At 38.2% G+C, this 23,899-nt stretch overlaps 1 protein-coding gene across 1 annotated transcript in view; it reads right to left on the bottom strand.

Annotated features, from left to right (window-relative positions):
• The window catches only part of HOOK1 (hook microtubule tethering protein 1), a 42,480-nt gene that overhangs the window by 5,108 nt on the left and 13,473 nt on the right, over positions 1–23,899 (bottom strand). The window contains exons 5-19 of the mRNA XM_070746012.1: positions 23,373–23,505; positions 22,173–22,240; positions 21,758–21,820; positions 19,979–20,062; positions 18,157–18,323; positions 14,158–14,298; positions 11,936–12,137; positions 10,412–10,522; positions 9,008–9,095; positions 8,865–8,925; positions 7,731–7,871; positions 4,126–4,219; positions 2,440–2,474; positions 816–898; positions 217–317 (exon numbers count right to left, since the gene is read on the bottom strand). Of these exons, the coding sequence (XP_070602113.1) occupies positions 217–317; positions 816–898; positions 2,440–2,474; positions 4,126–4,219; positions 7,731–7,871; positions 8,865–8,925; positions 9,008–9,095; positions 10,412–10,522; positions 11,936–12,137; positions 14,158–14,298; positions 18,157–18,323; positions 19,979–20,062; positions 21,758–21,820; positions 22,173–22,240; positions 23,373–23,505 (1,572 nt within the window). The remainder of the gene's footprint in view (positions 1–216; positions 318–815; positions 899–2,439; positions 2,475–4,125; positions 4,220–7,730; positions 7,872–8,864; positions 8,926–9,007; positions 9,096–10,411; positions 10,523–11,935; positions 12,138–14,157; positions 14,299–18,156; positions 18,324–19,978; positions 20,063–21,757; positions 21,821–22,172; positions 22,241–23,372; positions 23,506–23,899) is intronic.

Here is a 23,899-nt window from a genome sequence, read left to right as displayed (position 1 = left end):
TGCCAAGAAAACTTCAAGGATTTCTCCAGGCGTTCTCCAAGAATCAATGAATGGAAGAAAAAAGATTAATTAGACACTGCCACATAGTTAACTAAATGAGGAAACTTATGGAATAGAGAACTAATGTAGCTTTCAAAGAGTAGAAGTGAGATTGGAACAATTTTCCAGTTCAAGATTTCTTAAATAATGTTCTAGTTTATAGAAAACATTACTCACGATTCTTGCTTTTTCTAAATACATTTTATATCTCTCTTCCATTGATTTCATATCTTCATCTTTCTTATGCAAAGCAGCTTCTAATTCTTCTACTTTTTGTGCTATTATAAGAAAACCCAGTGAAATAATTAGTAGAGATAAATATCCAGATCTGGAACAAACAATAACCCTTGAATACTGTTAGCTCTAAAGATCTACATGATCAGTAAGTTGTAATCCATTAAGGCTACATATTGTGATCCCATTAATCCCAATAAAATTTGGATTTTAATAAAACATTTGAACGATCACAAGGTCCTCATTTTGCCAGTTACACTCACTGTAGCATTCAGAAATGCAGCTTCTGCATTTAATAAAATATGACTTTTTAGAACGAAGAAAAAAGGGATATATCCTTGCAGTATTTATAGCCACCCCAAATCCTTGCAGAGGAGCAGCAAACAAACAAACAAACAAACAAACAAACAAACAAATAAATAAAATGTTACCAATATACTGGGTAATATACAGAAAGTTTAATGTCCTGCAAAATTTATGTATGCAATAGGAATAAAGTAATACTTGTAGTAAAAAGTGAAAGGAGTAACTGAACAGTTTACCATTTTGATTTAAATCTGGTTGAAGGTCTGCAAGAAGAGCTTCCTTCTTCTGCAGTTCATCATGGACTTCATTTAATTTCTCCCTGAAAGGATATGGCTTTTTTAAATTAAAAGGTAACATAACTGACTTATTTTATTTTATACTTTAAAAATTGCATGGTACTTTCTCACCATACAATTATAAGAAACACTAAAACACAACATCCCACCACAAACCCTATACAGCACTATTAAAAAACAAATTAAGGTCACAACATAGGCAAGCAGCACATAATTATCCTAACAGCTATGAATTCCTGAACAAACCCAGACTCTCGCTCAAGATTTGGAGGATGAATGCCTAAGGGGAAACCACCACTATGGAGTTATAAGGTCATTATGTCTGAGAAGGCAGCAGATAGGACCATACAGCAGTAAAAAAAACCGCTTGTCCATGTGCCCCCCTACTTTACATACATATTTTAGTACAGTGGTACCTCTACCTAAGAATGCCTCTACTTAATAACTTTTCTAGATAAGAACTGGGTGTTCAAGATTTTTTTGCCTCTTGTTAAGAACCATTTTCTACTTAAGAACCCAAGCCCGGAAAAATTTCCCAGGAAATTTGAGAGTGGCATGAAGGCCTGGCCAGTTTCCCACCATTCGCCCATTAATCCTGGCCTTCTTGGGCTTTTTTGGGCTGCCAGAGGAGCCTTTCGGTGGTGCTTAAGGAGGCTTTGGCAGTCCAGAGCGAACAAAGCATTTTCCTTTCTCTGGGCACAGAGAGGGAATAAATTTCTGCTAGCGCCCAGAGAAAAGAAACACTTCTTTTGCTTTGGGCAACCCAGAGTGAACGGAGCGTTTTCCTTTCTCTAGCACTTGGAGAGGGACTCCCTCGTGCTGCCTCCCATACACCCGGTGCGAGGTTGCCTCCCGGAGCGTCTGGGTACGGAAAGGCAAAAGGGGGTGCTTCGCCCCGGCCATATCAACTCGGCTTCAGCCAAACCGAGGAGTCACCACAGTGAAGGAAGGGTGTCATCTGCAAAGCGAGTGATCGAGAGGAGAGGGGAGCCCTTAAGCATCGGAAGGAAGAGGAAGCAGGTAGAAGCAGCAACCGCCTTTTGGTCAAAGGAGTGGGAGGTTTCCCCCTCTTGCTCACCTGGGTTTCTCTCTCTGGCGCAGTGTAGGGGAGGCAGCCTTGCGCTGGGCGAATGGGAGGCGCGTGTTCCTCCTCGCTGCCTCAGAGACCCTCTTTTTTATTTAAGCCTTAAAGTGTTGGATTTTTAAAATTCCCCTCATGTCACCTTCTTCCTTTGGCAGCGACTGTCCTCCTCCTCTTCTTCTTCTTCCTCCTCCTCCTCCTCCCACCAAATTCTGAGCTTTATTTCTTTCCTAATGGGTTTGCATGCATTATTTGCTTTTACATTGATTTCTATGGGAAAAATTGCTTCTACTTACAAACTTTTCTACTTAAGAACCTGGTCAAGGAACGAATTAAGTTCTTAAATAGAGGTACCACTGTACTAATAAAAGCATTATTTTCTTCCAATTTCACAATGGTGTTACAAACAAGGAAAAAGCTTAGTTATGTCTTGTTTTCACGTCTGCTCACATGCATACAAAGAAATATAAATATGTCACTTACATATGAGCTGCTATCTTCTGCTTCAATTGACTGGACTGCAAATAATACATAAAAGTGACAGAAAATTATTAGACCACATGAATAATCACACACCATATACGCACACACACAGATAATTATGATCAATCCTACTGTAGAGCAACATTAAAAACTACTGAGTCCTACTTCATTACATAACTGAAACAGACCATGTTTCAGGATCTTTATTCAATGTCAGATAAAAACAAGGAAAATTATATCCAGTCTATGTTTTTCCCATATCCTCATTATCCTGTGATTTTTAAGAATGGCTATGCATTATATTGGTTCATTTTTTGAAATCTTTGCTTAGTTGTTCATGAACTCATTGCTCTCAACATTAAAATGCGGCATGTGCTTGTGTTTGTGTTTAAGTAAAATGCAAAAGCCAGAATAAATATTTACTTTGAATTTAAGATAATCCACATCCAAGGAATGATTCAAAACTTACATAAACATTATAAATACATACAAAAATCTTGCACAACTTTCCTACTTGTTAATTTCCACTGAAATCAAACCTGAATGTGCCTTTCTTCAGAAAAATGAACTCACTGTGCATATTGTATACACATATTCACCAAGAATTGTCCTAAAAATGTGAGTTCCGGGTGTATTTATAAATGAAGAGGTAACAGCCATTGCAATCTCTGGAACGTTTTAAAATTGATTAAAAACTACTAAAATTAACTAAGATTTTGTTAGTCCTCTACTAACGTCATCAGAGTATTAAAATCCTCATTGAAGACAGTTGATTTTATATGATGCTGCTCACTTTGCTCATTGTGCGCATCACAGGCCTACACCCTTCCTTCCCTCCTGTAATTAGCTTAGTTGTTGCTAGCATAGATATGGAGACAGGTGAGGTTGTTGTTCCTTCTTTATCTTTTGTGTATTGCAAAACTGTCTTCAATGGGGATTTTAACGCTCTGATGACGTTAGTAGAGGACTAACAAAAGCTTAGTTAATTTTAGTAGTTTTAAATAAATTTTAAAATGTTCTGCAGATCGCAATGGCTGTTGCCTCTTCATTTATACATATATTCATATATGCATTTTTATCCTAGATCTGGCTAGTTTACCCAAAAGAACAACTCAGGTTCAAAATTTAATCAGCCTTAATATGAATCACTATTGGTTAGAATTACTTCTTTGAAGAATTAGGTATCCATCAACAAAGTTAACTGATTCTTATATGTCTAGACACAGTCTTCTAACTGGAATAAATTATGCATGTGCTGTCACACAGAGAAAAGCCTCATTTAACAAACACCTGAACATTTTTATTCTGTAATAACTTACAATAAAGTTATTACAGAATACTTGGAAGTTTTATGTTTTATTATGAAATGTATGTGGTCCTCCACTTACAATGAAAACTGTGCAATGTCACATGACTACATCACTTGTCAAAGGCAATTCTGTCAGTCCTCATTGCTATGGTTAAACAAGGGCTGCAGTGGTCATGAAAATATAACCTTTGGGAATTCCAATTTCCTCTGGCTTCCCCACTGACTTCTCTCGGGGGAAGCCAGCAGGAAATATCATAAATCACTTGACTACAGACCCCCTGCAACATTCACGGACCTGTTGTAAATACCATCTGTTCAGCACGGTCATAATTTTGGACAGTCAAAGAATTACCTGTATATTCCCATGTCATACCTACCCTTTCTCTTTCTGACTTGGACTCTTGCTCCTGCAAGGACTTCTGAAGGTCTTCAATCTGCTGCTGCAGCTCCCCAAAACGCTCCTTGCTCAGTCTATCATGAACATTAAACGGTAAGACTATTAATAGAAGCGTGAAATCATTGTTCTTGTGAGATTTATTCTCTTACAATATTTATTCTCTAGCTGGCAGCAAGAACCTCCTAGGCTGCCTCTCTATTGAGGTACTTATCCTTGCTAAATAAATTAAGGTTACTAGAATAAATAGAATTAGGATTGCTGTCGCCAAGTATTAATGTCATAAAATGCAACATCCCATGACTGCATCATTTAGTGACATTCCCAGTTGCTGTTATAACTGTAAGACACATGCATCGCCTTTAAGCATAAAGCAGCAGGAATCCCAGGTAAGGAGTAAAGGAATGTCTGTCTGTCTGTCTGTCTGTCTGTCTGTCTGTCTGTCTGTCTGTCTGTCTGTCTGTCTGTCTGTCTGTCTGTCTGTCTGTCTGTCTATCTATCTATCTATCTATCTATCTATCTATCTATCTATCTATCTATTTATTTATTGGATTTGTATGCTGCCCCTCTCCGTAGACTCGGGGCGGCTAACAACAATGATAAAAAACATGTAACAATCCAATTAATAAAACAACTAAAAACCCTTATTATAAAACCAAACATACACACAAACATACCATGCATAACTTGTAATGGCCTAGGGGGAAGGAATCTCTTAACTCCCACATGCCTGGCGGCATAATTGAGTCTTGAGTAGTTTACGAAAAACAGGGAGGGTGGGGGCAGTTCTAATCTCCGGGGGGAGTTGGTTCCAGAGGGCCGGGGCCGCCACAGAGAAGGCTCTTCCCCTGGGGCCTGCCAAACGACACTGTTTAGTCGACGGGACCCGAAGAAGGCCAACTCTGTGGGACCTTATCGGTTGCTGGGATTCGTGCGGTAGCAGGCAGTTCTGGAGGTAATCTGGTCCAATGCCATGTAGGGCTTTAAAGGTCATGACCAACACTTTGAATTGTGACCAGAAACTGATCGGCAGCCAATGCAAGCCACGGAATGTTGAAGAAACGTGGGCAAATCTTGGAAGCCCCACGACAGCTCTCGCGGCTGCGTTCTGTACGATCTGAAGTTTCCGAACACTTTTCAAAGGTAGCCCCATGTAGAGAGTGTTGCAGTAATCGAACCTCGAGGTGATGAGGGCATGAGTGACTGTGAGCAATGACTCCCTATCCAAATAGGGCCGGAACTGGTGCACCAGGCGAACGTGGGCAAACGCCCTCATTGCCACAGCCGAAAGATGATGTTCCAATGTCAGCTGTGGATCGAGGAGGACACCCAAGTTGCGAACCCTCTCTGAGGGGGTCAGTAGTTCCCCCCCCCAGGGTAATGGACAGATGGAATTGTCCTTGGGAGGAAAGACCCACAGCCACTCCGTCTTGGGGGAGGAAGGACGAGGGCTGGTGTATGCTGCATGTTAACTGTAGGAGGCCAGAGGGGGTTTTGAGGCCTGGTGCAGACCACATCCAAGCATAAGTCCTTGGAGAGGGGCAGCATATAAATCAAATCAATCAATCAATTAATCAAATAAAATAAAACAAGAAGCTGCAGGATGGATGCTTTGGCACAAATACAGAAAGCCAAGGGGATGGATGGTGCAGTGTGATGCAAGACCAGGAAGACCAGGACTTATCAGAGCAACATACAACCTTCTCTGCTGTTTTTCCCATTGACTTCAACGTGGGAAGTCAGCAAGCAAAGTCTCAAATAACAACTATATAACTATAGGACACAGCCACCATCGGAACTGCAAGCTGGTGGGCAAGCAATACCAATAGCATGACTGCTGGGGCACTGTGACAGTTAGAAATAGTTTATTTATTTTATTTATTTATTTATTGGATTTGTATGCCGTTCCTCTCTGTAGACTCGGGGCGGCTAACAACATTTTTATTCTAAAGTTATAGAAGATGACCTATTCAAAAGTGGCCAGGATAAATATAGCCCCATGAATCTTAGCAGAAGGAAATAAAAACACAAGTGCCAACACTGACAGATACAAAATTATGGAGATCTATTTAGAGCCTGTTCAGAAAATGGAATGGATCTATAGTAATTTTTTAAAAGGGCATCTCAAAGTGAAGCTGCAGCAGAGCAAACAGCATTCCTCTCAGCTTCCGTAAGGCACATATCATATTTGGATCATTTTTTTTTGCAAATGTAACGATGTTCCGTGTTACATCTCCCTGAGCTGGTTGTGGCACCATCATCCACAAATGCACAGTCTCCTCCATTTCCCATGACCTCCAACATTGAATTTTCTCCATCTAACCACTTCCAGGGCTGATCTGGTCCTCTCCTGAGGCCGATCCAAAAGACATCAGGTCTTGTGAATAACTTGATAAAACTCATCTCCTCCTCTGTAATTTTGGCTAGGGAAGCATTATGCAAAACACAGAGGTTTTGGCTTTCCTTCCAGTTCTTTTCTTCTCTTGAAAATTTGTAGCAGTGTCCCTGATATCCAATCCAGTCAGGTGGACAATCAATGACATCCTGTTGGTAGCTCAATAGTTGTAAGCACGACTCGCTTAGTGCCATCACAACTTAGAAACATAGAAACATAGAAGTCTGACGGCAGAAAAAGACCTCATGGTCCATCTAGTCTGCCCTTATACTATTTTCTGTATTTTATCTTACAATGGATATATGTTTATCCCAGGCATGTTTAAATTCAGTTACTGTGGATTTATCTACCACGTCTGCTGGAAGTTTGTTCCAAGGATCTACTACTCTTTCAGTAAAATTATATTTTATCATGTTGCTTTTGATCTTTCCCCCAACTAACTTCAGATTGTGTTCCCTTGTTCTTGTGTTCACTTTCCTATTAAAAACACTTCTCTCCTGGACCTTATTTAACCCTTTAATATATTTAAATGTTTCGATCATGTCCCCCCTTTTCCTTCTGTCCTCCAGACTATACAGATTGAGTTCATTAAGTCTTTCCTGATACGTTTTATGCTTAAGACCTTTCACCATTCTTGTAGCCCGTCTTTGGACCCTTTCAATTTTGTCAATATCTTTTTGTAGATGAGGTCTCCAGAACTGAACACAGTATTCCAAATGTGGTCTCACCAGCACTCTATATAGTGGGATCATAATCTCCCTCTTCCTGCTTGTTATACCTCTAGCTATGCAGCTAACTTTGAACACTTGCTGAATGATCAGCAAATGAGAAACACCTGTACTGTGTTATGCAGGAACTGAGAGGAAACCAGAGGGAAGTGCAACTGAGAGTAGAGTTCTGTTCCACAAAACTGTCTGGCTCTCCGTTTGGAGGAGGTCTCTTCCACAGTGAATCACAATCAACTTCATTTTGACAGAGTTCCCCCTTTAGGATTTATAAGCAACTCTAGGAGTAGATTGAGTAGGAAAGTTCACTTTCAACCCAGTTGCACCAATCAGTGTGGAGCCAATCAGTCTTTCATGTGCTTTTTATTATTCTTCAGTATTTTTCATTCCCCATTCTGTGTCTTTCACACATTTTTTGTATTTATAAAAAAAATAGTATTAAATAAATGGTATGTGAAGGAGAATAACCTGTTTTCAGTTTCTAATTCATTTATCATCCGATTCCTTTGTTCCAATTTATCTTGAAGCCCTGCAATTTGTTCATTTTCCGATCCTTCTTGCTGCAAATGAAGCATCTTGTTTTCATGCTGAAGCCGGATGAACATGTCTCTGGGATTTAAAGTAAAATTTGAAAGCAGACATGTTTTGCAATATACTGCATTTTCCTCCAACATTATGAAACAGGGCTTACTGTATATTACAATACAATTGGCAATCTACGTGATATTATACACTAAAGTCTGTTTGCAGCCCTAGACGTGTTAACAAATCTAATTATTATTATTATTATTATTAATAATAATAATAATAATAATAATAATAATAATAATAATAATAATTTCATTTCGGCAGAAATTTAAAAGCCCAAGAAGACGTTACAGAAGAAAAAATTAATACATAAAAAACATAAAACAAATTACAGAAGATCAAGGAAAGATGTTAAATAGGGCAATCATAGCCATAGAATTTGATACCGCACTGAAAAAAAGAAAATTATAAAACACCAGGGCTGGGTGGGATATATAAAAATACACAAAATTTATTGGAAGGGATAATGATCAAAGTATTTAACGAGATACTTGAAAAAGAAAAATTACCATCTACATGATCAGAGGCATTGATAATATTGATACCCAAGGACGATTCGGATCGTCAACAAATACAAAATTTCAAAACAAAAAGCAAAAGTGATTATGAAAGGGGATTGTACTGAAAAATTTAATATAGAAAAAGGTCCACTGTCTCTTCTATTTACTTTAACATTGGAAACCCTTTTAATAAATATTGGAAAAGGAAAGGAAATCAAAGATTGTTGCTATTTGATCAATTATTATTATTATTATTATGAATGTCAAATGTAAATTATTATGGAAAATTGAGAAATTAGAGAATAAGTAAATTACAATATGTAAATATATGTAAATATATATATGAGGGATAATATAAATGTGGATATATACCAAAGCAAGTTTATTGTAAATAGGGGGAAGTGATTCCCCACTATTTTTTTTATTTTGTATGTATTTGTGTTATATGTGTATGTAATAAAATTTTTTTAAAAAAAGATTCACACTTTATTTTACATGTGTTTACTTCTCTTACCTAAATTCCACAGGCAGAATTTCAGCAGCAAGATTGTCATGGCTTTTCATAGTAGATGCACCTGATAGCATTAAAAAAAAATCATAAGGCTACTTTCCATGGAGTCTAAGCAAAAATGATCCTAAATATTTTTTTTAAAGTACCTGTTTGAGTCATATGGTCCTGCTGCATTTGTGAATACCGGAGCTCTTCATTAGTCTCTTTCAATGCATCACGCTGAATTATCAATCTCTGAAAAGAAAAAGTGATTTGATAATAGTGGATGCATGCCAAAATACCTGTGTTAATATTGTATGAGAACTTTAATTAATTTATTTATTTATTTATTTATTTTATTTTATTTTATTTATTTATTGCTTCTCCATCTGAAAAAGACATCCCAGAATAGCTCTTAATAAGAGAACATGATTCTGTTATAGAACATAGGACATCACTGTCAAAAATAAACCGGTTTTCATAATGGACGGTAACATCTATGATGGTCTGAAACAGGCCTGTCGAATTGGTGGCCTGCGGGTTGAATACAGTCAGTGGAGGTCACGCCCACCAAAAATGTTGCAATATGTCACGTCCAACCTGCAATGCAATCGAGTTTGATACCCATGGCCTAAAACAACTTTATCATTACATTGCAGACTTTCCGAGAGTCAACATTCTAAGTCAGTGATGGTGAACCTTTTGCTTTGTGTGCCAACGAGGGGGCCCTGGGGGGAATTCATGTGCGTGCCAACACCCATATCTGCATGCCCATCCTATGCACGTGACCACCACCACCCCTTCTGGCACGCGATGGTATGCCTGTTTTTCGCTATCCCCTGGCTTCAGAGTCTTTCTAGGAGTCAGGGGTGGGTGAAAACGGCCTCCCTCCCCCCTCCAGAGGTCCTCTGAAGAGCTTCTGGGAGGGGGGGGGGAAGGCTTCTCCCAAGGCTTCTGGAAAGACTCTGAAGAGGCCGAAAACAGGTTGTTTCCTGACTCCCAGTGGGCCTAGAAGGCCTAGAAATACAGCTGGCTGGCACACACATGCATGCCAGACCTTAGCTCACATTCCCACCGATATGGCTCCATGTGCCACTTGTCGCATATGTACCATAGGTTTGCCATCATGGTTCTAAGTAATCCACTTCCACTGCACTACAGTGATCCTTCATTTTTTGCGGGGGACGCGTTCCAAGACCACCGGCAAAAAACAAATTTCCGCGAAGCAGAGGAAATATATATTTCATGTATTTAACGAGTATTTGGACTTTTAAACCCTCCCTATATTGTTAACAACCCACCTTTGCTGACCACTGAGAGAGACCAGCTTCTCTCAGCTACTGTGCGGGCTGAAGGAGGCTGCCACTGCTGTTCCCACATGCACACGCACGCGCACACACACACACACCATCCCTGTCCCAGCATTCTTTTCCCTTTGCAAAAAAACCGTGAAATAGCGAATCCGCGAAAGATGAACCGCGAAGTAGCGAGGGATTACTGTATACACATAGATATCTTGACTTCCCAATATTTCGAAAACTGTATTTCCATCACATTAGTAGAAACTTCACCTCTTTTTCTTTAATTAATGTTTCATGCTTCTCTTCTAACTGTTTCATTTCAAAAGCTAACGCATCTGCTCTTTTGGATTCTTCAGAAAGCTTGTTATGATGTTCCTGGACCTGGTTTAAAAACAAAACCAATAAAGGTTTCAGAACTTGGAAATTTGAAATAAATTCTTCTGTAATACTGGATTTCATTATCTTCATGGGAACCTGTGACTCTTTCAGCATTAGCTGGAAATCATTTTTTCACCACTTAAATGGAATATATCTACTACAAGTAGTCTTTGGCTTAAAACAGTTCATTCAGTGACCATTTCATATTACTATGGCACCAAAAAGTGACATCACCATTTTTCACACTTCATTCATTGCAGCATCCTAATGGTAACATGATCAAAATTTGGGTGCTTGACAACTGGTTCATATTTAGGAACCGTTGTAGTGTCCCAAGGTCATGTGATCACTCTTTGCAACCTAAGACAAGCAAAGTCAATGGGGAAAGCAGATTCACTTAATAACCACCTTACTAACATAACAATGGCAGTGGTTCACTGTAACAACTGTGGCAAGAAAGTCCATAAAATGAGACAAAATTAACTTAACAAATACAGTATCCCTGTTTAGCAAGATAAATTTTGGGATCAATTGTGGTTGTAAGTCAAAGACTATCTGTTGTTCTGAAACATTTCATTTTAGCATACATCATTTAATGCTTAGAAATCCAGCTCCAGGTCTTGTAGAATTATGGAACTAATTTTCATGATTCTACTCTTAATCCAACTAACTGCAGAGTTGAAGACCTGCCAGTGTTACTGGTAATGCTAAATCTACCAATAAGGTTATCTTGCTCATTCCAAACAAAATATAAGTGAAATACAGTGGTACCTCATCATACGAACTTAATTGGTTCCAGCAGGAGGTTCGTAAGGTGAAAAGTTCGTAAGATGAAACAATGTTTCCCATAGGAATCAATGTAAAAGCAAATAATGCGTGCAAATCCTTCAGGAAAATTCCAAACTTTAGAAGGGAGGCAGGGAGGAGCAGCTAAAGGGGGCGGGTGGAAGAAGCAAGGCTAGGCTAAAGAGTGAGTGGGAAGGAAGAAAGGCAAGGGGGGCGCCCCTCCCTTTTCTTTCTTCAAAAGACACTGTTTGAGTGCCTTTGCAAGCATGCAAAATCTTTACTCCTCCAAGCAGCCCCTCCCTTTTGTTTCTTCAAAAAAGGGGGAAAAAAGAAACCCCTTCATCCCAGCAGCAGCTGCTTGGGTTCGTAAGGTGAAAATAGTTCGGAAGAAGAGGCAAAAAAATCTTAAACACCGGGTTCGTATCTTGAAAAGTTCATTAGAAGAGGCGTTCGTAAGATGAGGTACCACTGTACTATTGATATAAGCAATAAAAATGTTTGCAAAGACAACGTAAGGACAAAGTCACTTTTCAACCTCAGCTTTTTTAAGACCTAAAAGTGAAGACTTTATTCGATGAAGTACGAAGAAAACACAAAAATTCAAACAAGATGAAAGGGAACATTTCTTACCTGCCTTTTGTAAGTTTCCAACTGTGCACGGGCTGCATTTGCTTTCTTTAATTCTTCTTCTAGGCTAACAGTGTTATGCACATACATCATGTTTGTTTCCTGCAGTATTTTCACCTGTTTCCGAAAGTCATTCAGGTCTTCCAACTTTTTGCGATACACTTCAATCGTCGACTCCAGTTTATTTGTTTTATCAGCAACAGTCCTACAATAACAACACATTCAGTTATTTCAAAACCATGCTGGAGCCATTTCCAGACAACAAATGCAAATTCTTACTTAAGGGAAAAGTAAGATCTTATTTATTAAATATTTTCTCTCGGGTTCAAATTGCTGGCGTGATAAACTAAACAGAAAGGACTTTTCAGTTCTACATAATTAATACCGGAGCATCGATTGCAGTCATGAATAACTTTCTACTTTTACTAGGCAATGATCCGTGCCACTTCGGGGTAGGCTTTCTTTTTGAATCAAAGGTCTTCCATCATCGTAAGATTGAAGGAGGTAAGCCTAAAATAGTCACAGGTTCCCCCAGGGAGGTCTCATTCATTTCAAGAGGCAATCATTAGTGAATATATAAATACAGTGGTACCTCATCTTACGAACGCCTCTTCTAACGAACTTTTCAAGATATGAACCCGGTGTTTAAGATTTTTTTTGCCTATTCTTCCGAACTATTTTCACCTTACGAACCCAAGCAGCTGCTGCTGGGATGAAGGGGTTTCTTCCCCCCCCCCTTTTTTGAAGAAAGAAAAGGGAGGGGCTGCTTGGAGTAGGAAACATTTTGCAGAGAACAACGTGCTTGCAAAGGAACTGAAAGGGTGTCTTTTGAAGAAAGAAAAGGGAGGGGTGCCCCCCTTACCTTTCTTCCTTCCCACTCACCCTTTAGCCTAGCCTTGCTTCTTCCACCCGCCCCCTTTAGCTGCTCCTCCCTGCCCTCTGTTTGCCTCCCTTCTAAAGTTTGGGATTTTCCTGAAGGATTTGCACGCATTATTTGCTTTTACATTGATTCCTATGGGAAACATTGTTTCATCTTACGAACTTTTCACCTTACGAACCTCCTCCTGGAACCAATTAAGTTCGTATGATGAGGTACCACTGTACTATGAAAGTTAAAATGCTGCAATATCCAACTAGAATTAGGAGGTTTATTTAGCAGAGTTAAAATATTCTTTCAATACTTAATTCAAGCTAGCATCTTAGCTAGAGATTGAATAATGATCTTCTTATATTGTTTTATACAACATATGCTACCAGTTATAAGACATGCAAATAAAAGTAATTTTCAATCTCCATATTAAACATTTGTTACCCTAGAACAATTTTAAGTATTACATGTAAGAACCTACAAGAGAAAAAAGGTATATCAAAAATATAAAATAAAATCTTTAAGTGCTGGAAGCACAAAGCTTATTTTACTTGTATTATTTAGGAAAAAGAACCAAGTACCTAGGAAAAAATGGAATAACGAACAAACAAACAAAAACAAAGACAGTCAGAATTTAATAGTTTGCTGCCAAATGTCACTGGCAGAATCTTGTGTGTTCTGAATGATGCAAAAAAGGAAGTCTTAATTTATCGTATTATGTCACAATGAAAATCTTCCATACTTCACCAAGCAGATGTGCCCCAAACATGTTGGTCTGCCTCCCTTAGAAGTCACATCCACTATGCCCCAGTAACAGTGAATCCTGAGATTAGAGTATCTGGAAGGCTTTCAGATGCGTGATATAGGAAGCCTTCGATTTTGCGGACGTCAATATTTTAAACACACTACAGCCACTTTCTCCTGTAATTTATGTAATTTAAATTATGTAATTTATGAGGTCTGTAGTGACCTCATTGAACTAATAATATAAATTTAAATAAATGACAATAGCATTTGTGAATAATCCTCTCAATTAAACTATTAAAAACAGTTTTCACTGCAAAGGGAAACAATATAAAATGTATTTCTTTGGTCTAGTGGTTAAGGCACCAGGCTAAAAGCTAGGAGACTATGAGTTCTAGTCCCGCATTAGGCATGAAAAGTGGCTGGATGACTTGGGCTAGACACTCTTTCTCAGGAAAGAGGAAGAATGATTGAAAGAATGAATGAATGAATGAATGAATGGGAAGGGTAGCAGTAGATGAAAAAGTTTGGTATATTCTTTGGAAATTCCAAATGATAGAATACTGCATATTAAAGAGATAGTAACATAGTATACTAGATTTATTGAATATACCTAAGAACATCAATTTCATCCTTCAAAGCCCGGGACTCTTCTGCCAGAGATGTCAGTTCATCATTTCGATGTTGCAGCTCGATCAGTTGTTTCTCAAGCTCTTCACAATGAACACGGTAATCATCTTTTGTAGTTTCAAGTCTTTGCAAAAACAAAATTAATGCAAAGAGATTTACTACCAAATTCCTTAGTATGAAACATTATGGTATCATTCACAAAAACAGATGGGTGTTTTAGTACAGACATTTGTATAATTTTTCATACTGGGAGCAAATGAAATGTAATCTTAAAATTGTAACTTCTGTCAGTTTCTACGTCATATTGTTACCAATAAAGAGAAAGACCATAAACAGTTTCTTCATTGTTAAAAATTAAACATATCTAGAGCAATGAATTACAACCTTTAAAAAAAAAACCCTCAGAATTTGTCCCATAATAGAAATTTAGGAGAGGGGCGGCATACAAATCTAATAAATTATTATTATTATTATTGTTGTTGTTGTTGTTGTTGTTGTTGTTGTTACTAATTATTATTATAACTACTCAGTAATGCCACACTACTCCCAGTCATGTGGAAACACTGTCCCACACACATCTCCTTAAGACAGTGATTTTCAACCTTTTTTGAGCCACGGCACATTTTTTACATTTACAAAATCCTGGGGCACACCACCAACCAAAATGACACAAAATGACACCCCAAGACACTCTCCTCTCTTTTTCCATCCCTGTCTCCTCCCCACCTGTGTGTGTGTATGTGTGTGTGTGTGTGTGTGTATACACACTCTTGAACCATTTCCAAAAACAGGTGAGGGCTGGGGGGTTTTCTCTCTTTTTCTTTGGATGCTTTTTATCATATGCTTTAAATCAAGAGTCACTTCTCCCTCTCTTTTGTTTCTCTCTCTTTCTTCTCATTCTCTGTCTCAATCATTTTCTCATTTCTCTTTTTTCCTCCCCTTTTTGTTCATTTCTCTCTCTCTCTCTCTCTCGCCCTTCCTCTCCTTTTCTCTCTCTCTCTTGCTTTCTTTCTCTCTCATTCTTGCTTTCTCTTGCTTTCTTGCTTTCTCTTTTCTTTCTCTCTCTTGCTTTCTCTCTCACACACACTCTCTTTCTCTCTCTTTCTTTCTCTCTCTCTCTCTCACTCTCTCTCTCAGCAAAATGTTGCGAGACCAGCTCAGAACCTGAGCTTCCTTTTTCGCGGCACACCTGACCATGTCTCACGGCACACTGGTTGAAAAACACTGCCTTAAGATATGGAAGGCATCCATCATTCTAATTTTCCTAAAGTTTTTTAAAAGGTGGATTTCCCCCCAGGCATTGAGTAAGGCTGGGGTCTAAATACTGTGGTCATGCTTTAAAACATACCTAGGAAAATGTTTTAGGTAACCCAGAATTGCAAGGGGGGTGGGTGTTGCCCATGGGAGGGAATATATAGGTTTCATTATTTATATATTTGTATGTTTGTATAATGGAAAACCTACGGCACAAGTGCCACAGGTGGCACACAGGATAATATATGAGGGCCTGCGAGACATTGCCCTATGTCAACTCCAGCATGCATGTGCACACTGTCCAGCTGATTTTTGGCCTTCTTTTCCACCATTTTTGCTCACCCCAGGCTTAAGGAAATCCTCCTGAAGCTTTGGGATGGCAAAAACAGCCCAACAGGCCAAACGGAAGTACACTTGTGTGCTCACCCCCAGCCTCCTTTTCGCTGTCAGGTTTTCAGGAACTTCTTCGGCTTTGGATAGTTGCAGCCAGGCCTCGTACACCTCGGTCCATTTCTTCTTCTGCAGTTGGCAAGGCTTTCCTGAAGACCTCTGCAGCCGATCACAGAGTTCCAGATCGATCTGGATCTCTGTTAACGGCTATAGAGGCCTTCAGAAAAGCCTGGTGCAGAAGAAATGGGCCAAGGAGTGCCTGGCTGCAACTGGTTGCAATTATCTGAAGGTAAGTAGTAGAGCAGCTCTACTTCTGCATCATTTCCAAACTTGGGCCATTCTTCGCCATCCCCAGGCTTCAGGAGGCTTTCCTGAACCCCGGAGAAAGCAAAAAACAGCCCAATGGGCCTACAGGAAGTCTAGAAGTGAGGCCTGTTTGCATGAGCAGGGGGGCAGCAGGAGTTGTGTGCATGTGCAGAACAAAGGCATTGCATCATGGATGTGGGCAAGCGTGCGCACGCTATCGCTTGCATGTGCACCTTTTTGGCACCCGAGCCAAAAAAGGTTTGCCATCATTGAGATATCATGATCATGTAAACTGAAATAAAATTGAAGGTTATAGATCTTAATCACACAGAAATGCAAAATTACGCACACACTGTCATTAAGACAGGATGAAGTAAGTAGAGGACTAAAACAAAAGATTACACGAAAAAGGAGTATATTTATTTATTTGATTTTTATGCCGCCCTTCTCCTTAGACTCAGGGCGGCTTACAACATGTTAGCATTAGCAATAGCACTTTTTAACAGAGCTAGGCTATTGCCTCCACAATCCGGGTCCTCATTTTACCCACCTCGGAGGGATGGAAGGCTGAATCAACCTTGAGCCGGTGATGAGATTACACATGTATTATATTACAATGGGAGAAACATATGTGAAATGAATATAACTTTGATCGATGAGATCTGGTACTGGTAAAGGAGCAAATAATTAAACTAGTTTGGCCTAACAGGATTGACTTGAGAATAGCCTCAGTGCTTAACCTAATGCTTGAGAGTAAAATTGAAAGAGCTTTTTAAAACTGCAAATTCGGGACTTTTGTACCAGAGCAGAGAAAACTGACCCCTTGTTGATTTTTGACAGTTACTCAAGGTTGCTGACTAAACAAATGGAAGACTAAAAATGCTAGGTCTCCAAAGAAATGGATTTGGCTGGGTTATGACATTGAAGGGTTATACTGCCATTTCCCATGTAATGAGCCCATTAGATAAAATTTGTTTTGGCATTTTTTCCAGAAGGTAGAACCTTGTACTCCAGCAATAAATGTGGCTCAAGAAGATTGTGTGGACTCTGCTCAACAGGGAGATGGTATGAGTTGAAAGAATGCTCACATAATAGCCAGTATGAACAATCCCAATGTTTTATACATGTTCGTAACATCATTCCAACATATGGGATAGGCATTAGTTTTATTTTATTTTATTTATTTATTTATTTATTTTGTCCACTACACAATGAGGGTTTTAGTGGGTATATAGCTATATACACATAGTAAAATACACGATGAAGGTTATAGAGGAGATACTCATAGTAAAATATATCTAAGAAATAACAGAAAAGAAGGTATAGTAATAGAACATATCAATGAAAGAATAGAAGAAGAGGTTTAGGAATAGAAGAAAGGTATAGGAGAGCAATAGGACAGGGGACGGAAGGCACTCTAGTGCACTTGTACTCGCCCCTTACTGACCTCTTAGGAATCTGGATAGGTCAACCGTAGATAATCTAAGGGTAAAGTGTTGGGGTTTGGGGATGACACTATGGAGTCCGGTAATGAGTTCCATGCTTCGACAACTCGGTTACTGAAGTCATATTTTTTACAGTCAAGTTTGGAGCGGTTATTATTAAGTTTAAATCTGTTGTGTGCTCTTGTGTTGTTGTGGTTGAAGCTGAAATAGTCGCCGACAGGCAGGACTTTGCAGCATATGATCTTGTGGGCAATACTTAGATCTTGTTTAAGGCGTCTTAGTTTATAATGATCTTTTATAATGATACAGATAGGTGGGCAAGGTCTCTTCGAGAAATAGTCATAAATGAAGAGAATATAAAAGAAGGTTGGCCTCTGACAGTTCCAGGCCTAATAGACCATCGCTAGTCCTGCAAAAGCGACAATAAAAAGCTCAGAAATATGTAATACGGTCAGAATAAAAAATGGGGAATATACAAAAGCTATACTGTATCTTTTTGCATCAAGAAATGTTTTCTATTTTGTTTCAGTGAACAACTCAAGCTACAACAGTGATGGAGAAAATGGCTGGGTTACATTAATTCATACCTGAAATTTTCTTCTTGTAACTGTTCTATTTGTAACTGTGCGTGAAAATACTTTTTGGCAACTGCTGTGTTTGTATCATCAAATGAACCATCTAACTGATCCAATCGATCATTCATTATCTCATTTTCAGACATTAAGCTACATTTTTCTTCTTGAAGGGCAGCCACCTAAAGATAAAAAATTCACTTCAGAATTATAAAGTCATGAAGATCATTAACATTTGAATATTGGCACAAGGAATTTTATCTCATAAAAGGAAGTGATTAACCCCCAGTCAATTATCTGCTTCCTAAATTATGTGTGTGTGGACAGGTGCATACATACACACAGATTAGCAGATAAGCATAAAAATGATTGCATTGCATTAATATACAAATACAACCAAATAAAATTAAGTCAAATTCTTGTTATTTCAGTATATGCATTTTTCTTGCACTTCTCTCTGTGAATCTACAATCTTCAGCTGCACACCGATCCTCTATTTGCAGCTCTTCTGTTCTAAATCTGTAACATCTTAGGATTTATTTAATCAAGGTTACCACTCAACAGTAACAAAGCAAAATCAACATGAAAAAAGTCTTCCAGACTGTTATACGAAGTGGTAAATAAGGGAAGAACTTCAAAACAGTCTTAAATTATATAAGAACTGAGTCAAGTAGACTCTGGAATGTTCCAGCAAGACACCTTTCCTTCATCTAACACAAGAACACAAGAATTGTCCTGTTGAATCAGATCAAAATCCACCAAGATAAAATTCCCACATTTCTGTAGAAGTAGAAAAGAAATTAAAAGGGGAAACATCATTAACACGTAGAAAAAATTGATCAGTTTATAAACTGAAGATATAACAGCAGAGAACCGAGAAATAATAATACTTAGTATTGAATAGTTGTGTAAAAAGCAATTCCAACAGCCAAAACAAGTTGCATTAAGTAAAATTTAGATAGCATCACATCTATAGATCAGTGGATAAAAAGATTCATGCATTTTATGAATATTTCTGAAAATATCATAAGATAGAAAGTGAGAGCATAACAATACTGTAAGTATATTAACAATCAAAGAAGGATTCTCATATTAACAAAACAGCTCCTTAAGTATCTTTTGTGGTGAAAGCCACCATGTTAATTGTAATACAGCAAAACATCACAGCATATTACATGTTAGTTCGTGGATACTTAAAATGCAAAGTACTCTTTGGGTTATGTCTTCCTGAAAGAAATATAAACCTACCTTTCTTAAATTCTTGTAAAATATCATGGGACACAGAGACCTTACAAATGAATTTATTAACAATTAGATTAAGCAAGAAGTATGTATATTTAGACTCAAATAAATAGTCATACTCAGTATACCACAATGGCATTAAATTATATTGTGTTATCTTTGTCAAATGATATTTCAGCTGTAAAAATGAACTGCAATCAATTTTAGGTATGAATTCAGATTCAGAATCATTATATTAATTTATATTAATAACTGTTGTGAGCGACACGTATTTATAGCTTGCAATAGATTTATATCTAAACACTGTATATTAAACCTATAGATGAAAAAGCTACAAAATATTATTTCTACAATCTGCAACAAAGCACATTCAAAATAACAGTGAAAGGCTTTTGGACATTAATTTCATAGAAAAAAGTCCCTAGGTACTAAAATGATAACATAATTAATATTAAAACTAATATGAACTGTAGGAAAACAAAACATTACAGCATGGTAGAAGATGTTTTTAAGACAATTTAATTTTAGGCATTTAAGGTAAATATTAATTAATTACATTTTCCTTAATGAAATGTTCTTGGAAAAGTGTGGTTACCTGCAAATCTAATTCCTGACATCTTTGCTTCAATTCTTCTTTTTCTGCTATGACTTCATTAAGTTCTTCCACTGCTCTTTTCAGCTTTAAAAATATTGAGATAATCAATTAGAAAAACAAATTTCTTGACCTTATTCTCCAGTAAATGTGAAATTTACTTAGGGGTATTTGGGGGAGGGGGAGAATGTTGATTAAATATAAAGCAAGTTGGTAATGATCATACCTTTTAGATAAGGGGTCCCCAACCTTTTGGACCTCGAGGACCACTAAATTCACAATTTTAAATCCCATGGACCACTAATATGACCAGCCTAAAGACTGGCTGGATGGGGGTGGCTAGATGTTCATGTGATTTGGTGGGCGTGGCCAACTTGATGTCACTCACGTTGAGAGGCACCTCGACAGCCTCTACTCACCCCTCTCCTCGCTTGCCCGCCCAGGCCCCTTAAGGCCCCAATAGGAAGCAGTTTTTGGAGTTAAACAGCCCCCACAAGAAAAAGCTGACCAAGAAGGAGGTTCAGCAGAAGCACTTCACTGAGGACTACAAGCATAGGCTTTCCAAGCAGAGGGAAGACCTGCAGGAGTGCATGGCCAGGTACCAGCGCTTGGAGACTCAACAGGCTGAGATGGCCATGATACAGTCCCATTGGAACAAGGCCCTCTGGCTCTTTGCCACCAGTGGCACGTCCCTCCAGCCTTCGCCCAAAGCCCCGCGTCAGGAGGCTGAAGCAAACCCAAAGTCGGAAATCCTGCCCCCCTCCGATCTACAGAAAAAGACCCCAAAGGTGGAGACTCTCTGCAACAACACAAGTATTCATTGGACGTATCCGGCCCAGGGGCCACAGTTTGAGAATCCCTGATTTAGCGCAATATAAAAGATGCAAATAATTTTTCTGTGGACCACCAACATTTTTTCACGGACCATTAATTGGTGACCGCTGTTCTAGATAATCAAATCTGTATATGTAATACACTTTCCTGGACCTTGGAACCTCTTTCTTGGGATCTTCTTGTTCTTTAAAATAATCAAAATATTGCTATCTCTGCAAAATGTACTTCTGTTGTTGTCAGCAGCAAACTCTATTTTGTTTTTAAATGCTTTTCTTTTTCTCCCTATTTTTTTCTTTAAGGAACATAGGGCAGCACTCCAGGTTAATAGTTAAACAAAGAAGTAAAATAACATTTATATAAGAACGCAAATGGTTTATAAAATATATAAACCACTTTTTAAATAATACATCTATGTTCCCTCAAATACTTACCCTACAGAGCTACTAAATATATTTCTAAACCTGTATTTCTGCAAGATGGAGGTTTAGGACTCCTAGCCTCTCTCTGACCTATCTTTCCACCTCACTGCCCCTTATCTCCTTGTTCCCACTTCTCTCTGAAATATAAGCTGGGATGAGTTATTGCCATACTGAGATTGGCAATCATCGCAGCCTCTTATAAAGATGTTAACTTAAAATCAACTTATTCCCTTAACAAATACATTTCCTCTATTTTTCTTTCCCTCCGTCCCTCTCTCTCTCTTCTCCCTCTCTATCCCTCCCCCCCTCTCTCCTGAGCCACCAAACAGAATGGATTGTGATAGATTTGAAAAAAGCTAGGTGATCAGTATTACAAAACAGAATGTTTCTTTTCATACTCCTGTCCTGTGAGATTCTGCAGCAACCCAGAAATGAAAGAGTACGCACAGTGATAAATTCATTAACTGAGACTTTCATCAAATATTACAGGAAAAGATGACTAAAAGCTGAAAAGATAGTTATCACTTACCTGTAGCTCCACATCACCAGATATATCACTTGCAACAAAGCCCAAAATCTCTTTGCTCATTAACTGCAACAATAAAAAATCAAGCCAAAATGCATAATTATCCATGGTCATAAAGGTGATCGATAGTACTAAAAGATTATCTGATATTATTTTCATTAAAATATATGAAATAATCCATGTTCAATACATACACATTTTTTTCATACAAGCCTTTTCACTGCCAACTTAATTAAGTTACGTAACATTACATAACTTAAACTAACATGATATATATATGAAAGATCAGAAACCACAAATATTTAAGTAAGAATATTAGTTATCTTATCTCTACTTATCTCACTAGGTAACTCCAGCTCTTCCCCTTTGTTGAAAAAAGAATCAATTCCAATTTTTCTGTTAACTCTTTTTTTCTTACCTCTTGGATAGCAGCCATGACGACATGCTGAACAGACTCCTCTAGTGTCATTATAACTTGTATATGTTCTACAAAGAAAGAGTTGTTTTTAAATGAGATATTCCACACAACAAATAAAGATCCAGGACATGTTATACATAACATGGACAGCCTTGTCTTCAGTTTGTTTGTAAAGTCCTCTCTGTAGTTGAATCTTAGCAATCTTGCGTTCTGCATTACAGTTCTGTATTACAGCAATAGACTGAAGATCTTAAGCAATGTAATTTGCATTGTAGCCAACAATACCCATCTGCTGATGGACAGTATCTGCCAATTGGATAGAATTCCGCTTCCTGATAGGAGAGTGAAGTGTATAAACCAGAAATACCCTGCTGTCAAGTTATACTATACATTGGTATGGCATGCGTAGCACACTATATACTATACGTTGGTATGGCATGCATAACATACTAATACAGTCAAGGTTAACTCTGTTTTTGGTTCTAAACAGGCATAGGTAATTTTCAAAAGGAATTCACTTTCCAAGAATACATGAAGGATTGCAGGGGGCGTGACTGGACAACATGGCTAAAGGGCCATTCTTTGTCAAGTGGACCAGGTATCCACTTGACTGATTTTTGCAGCTTTATTTGAAAAGAAACCATCACAAAAAAGCTGTTTCATCACCTTCAATCATCTTCATCTTCATTTCATTAGAAAGAGCACCTTTTTTTCTATCATATATGTTGTTTTTCTGATGGTTTCTTTTCCAATAAGGCTTCAATTTCACCTGGTCCACTTGACAAAGAATGACCCTATAACCATAAATGTGCAGGCGTATCATCTCCCCAAATACTTCAAGTGCAAGCTATCTATCACTTGAAGACAGTGCTAATGCTTCTCTTGTTGGAATGAATCAGAAGGGGTTCACTTTGTTTTCTTTGCCTGGATTTTTCTTGCTTGGGTAATGATTAGGCGACAATGCATCGTAAAAAGATTAACCAAAATTTCTACATCAACAATGTGTTTATTTGGCTTCATGTATTGCATGCCTTCCAAAAACATGCTGGAGATCACCTTTCAAGCCTAAATATCTAAATATTTACAGAGTCTAAGTACTACAATTTTTATTTTGCTTCACCCAGAAATGAAAGGGTTAATATTTCAGTTTCGCTGACATAAAAGACAAATTGAACTGTTTATTCAAAGAAGAACATTTACCTTGCTTCTTTTCACAGTTGACTGCACAGCCTAAAATGAGCTGCAACAGCCTGCCAAGCTCTACTGGATTAGAATGTTCAGATATTTGGTTTAAATCAGGAAGAAGATCTTCTGAGATTTGCCGAGTCAAAAACTGCAGATTTTTTTAAAAAAGAAAAAATCCAGAGTTATAATGAAATGAAGGGGTGGGGGTGTTGCTGTTGAATTTATATCTCAGCTTTCTTCCTCTGAGGGCTCACATCACATGCAGTTACTTTGTTTTTCCTTTTACAGCAACCATCCTGTCAGGACAGGTTAGTTCAAGAGGTTGTGACTTGCTCAAAGTCACCCACAAAGCTTTAATATCTGATCCTATCCCAACTCTTTACTCAATACACTTCCCTGAAGAAACAAACTAAGTAAAGAGAGTAGGCCTTAGTTTTAGAAACATAGAAGTCTGACAGCAGAAAAAGACCTCATGGTCCACCTAGTCTGCCCTTATACTATTTTCTGTATTCTATCTTAGGATGGCTATGTTTATCCCAGGC

This window comes from Erythrolamprus reginae, chromosome 3 (genome assembly GCF_031021105.1).
Source record: "Erythrolamprus reginae isolate rEryReg1 chromosome 3, rEryReg1.hap1, whole genome shotgun sequence".
In the NCBI taxonomy this organism is placed as follows: domain Eukaryota; kingdom Metazoa; phylum Chordata; class Lepidosauria; order Squamata; family Dipsadidae; genus Erythrolamprus; species Erythrolamprus reginae.
The sequence above is the reverse complement of the archived record's forward strand: the minus strand, read 5'-3'. Positions and strand labels throughout refer to the sequence as shown.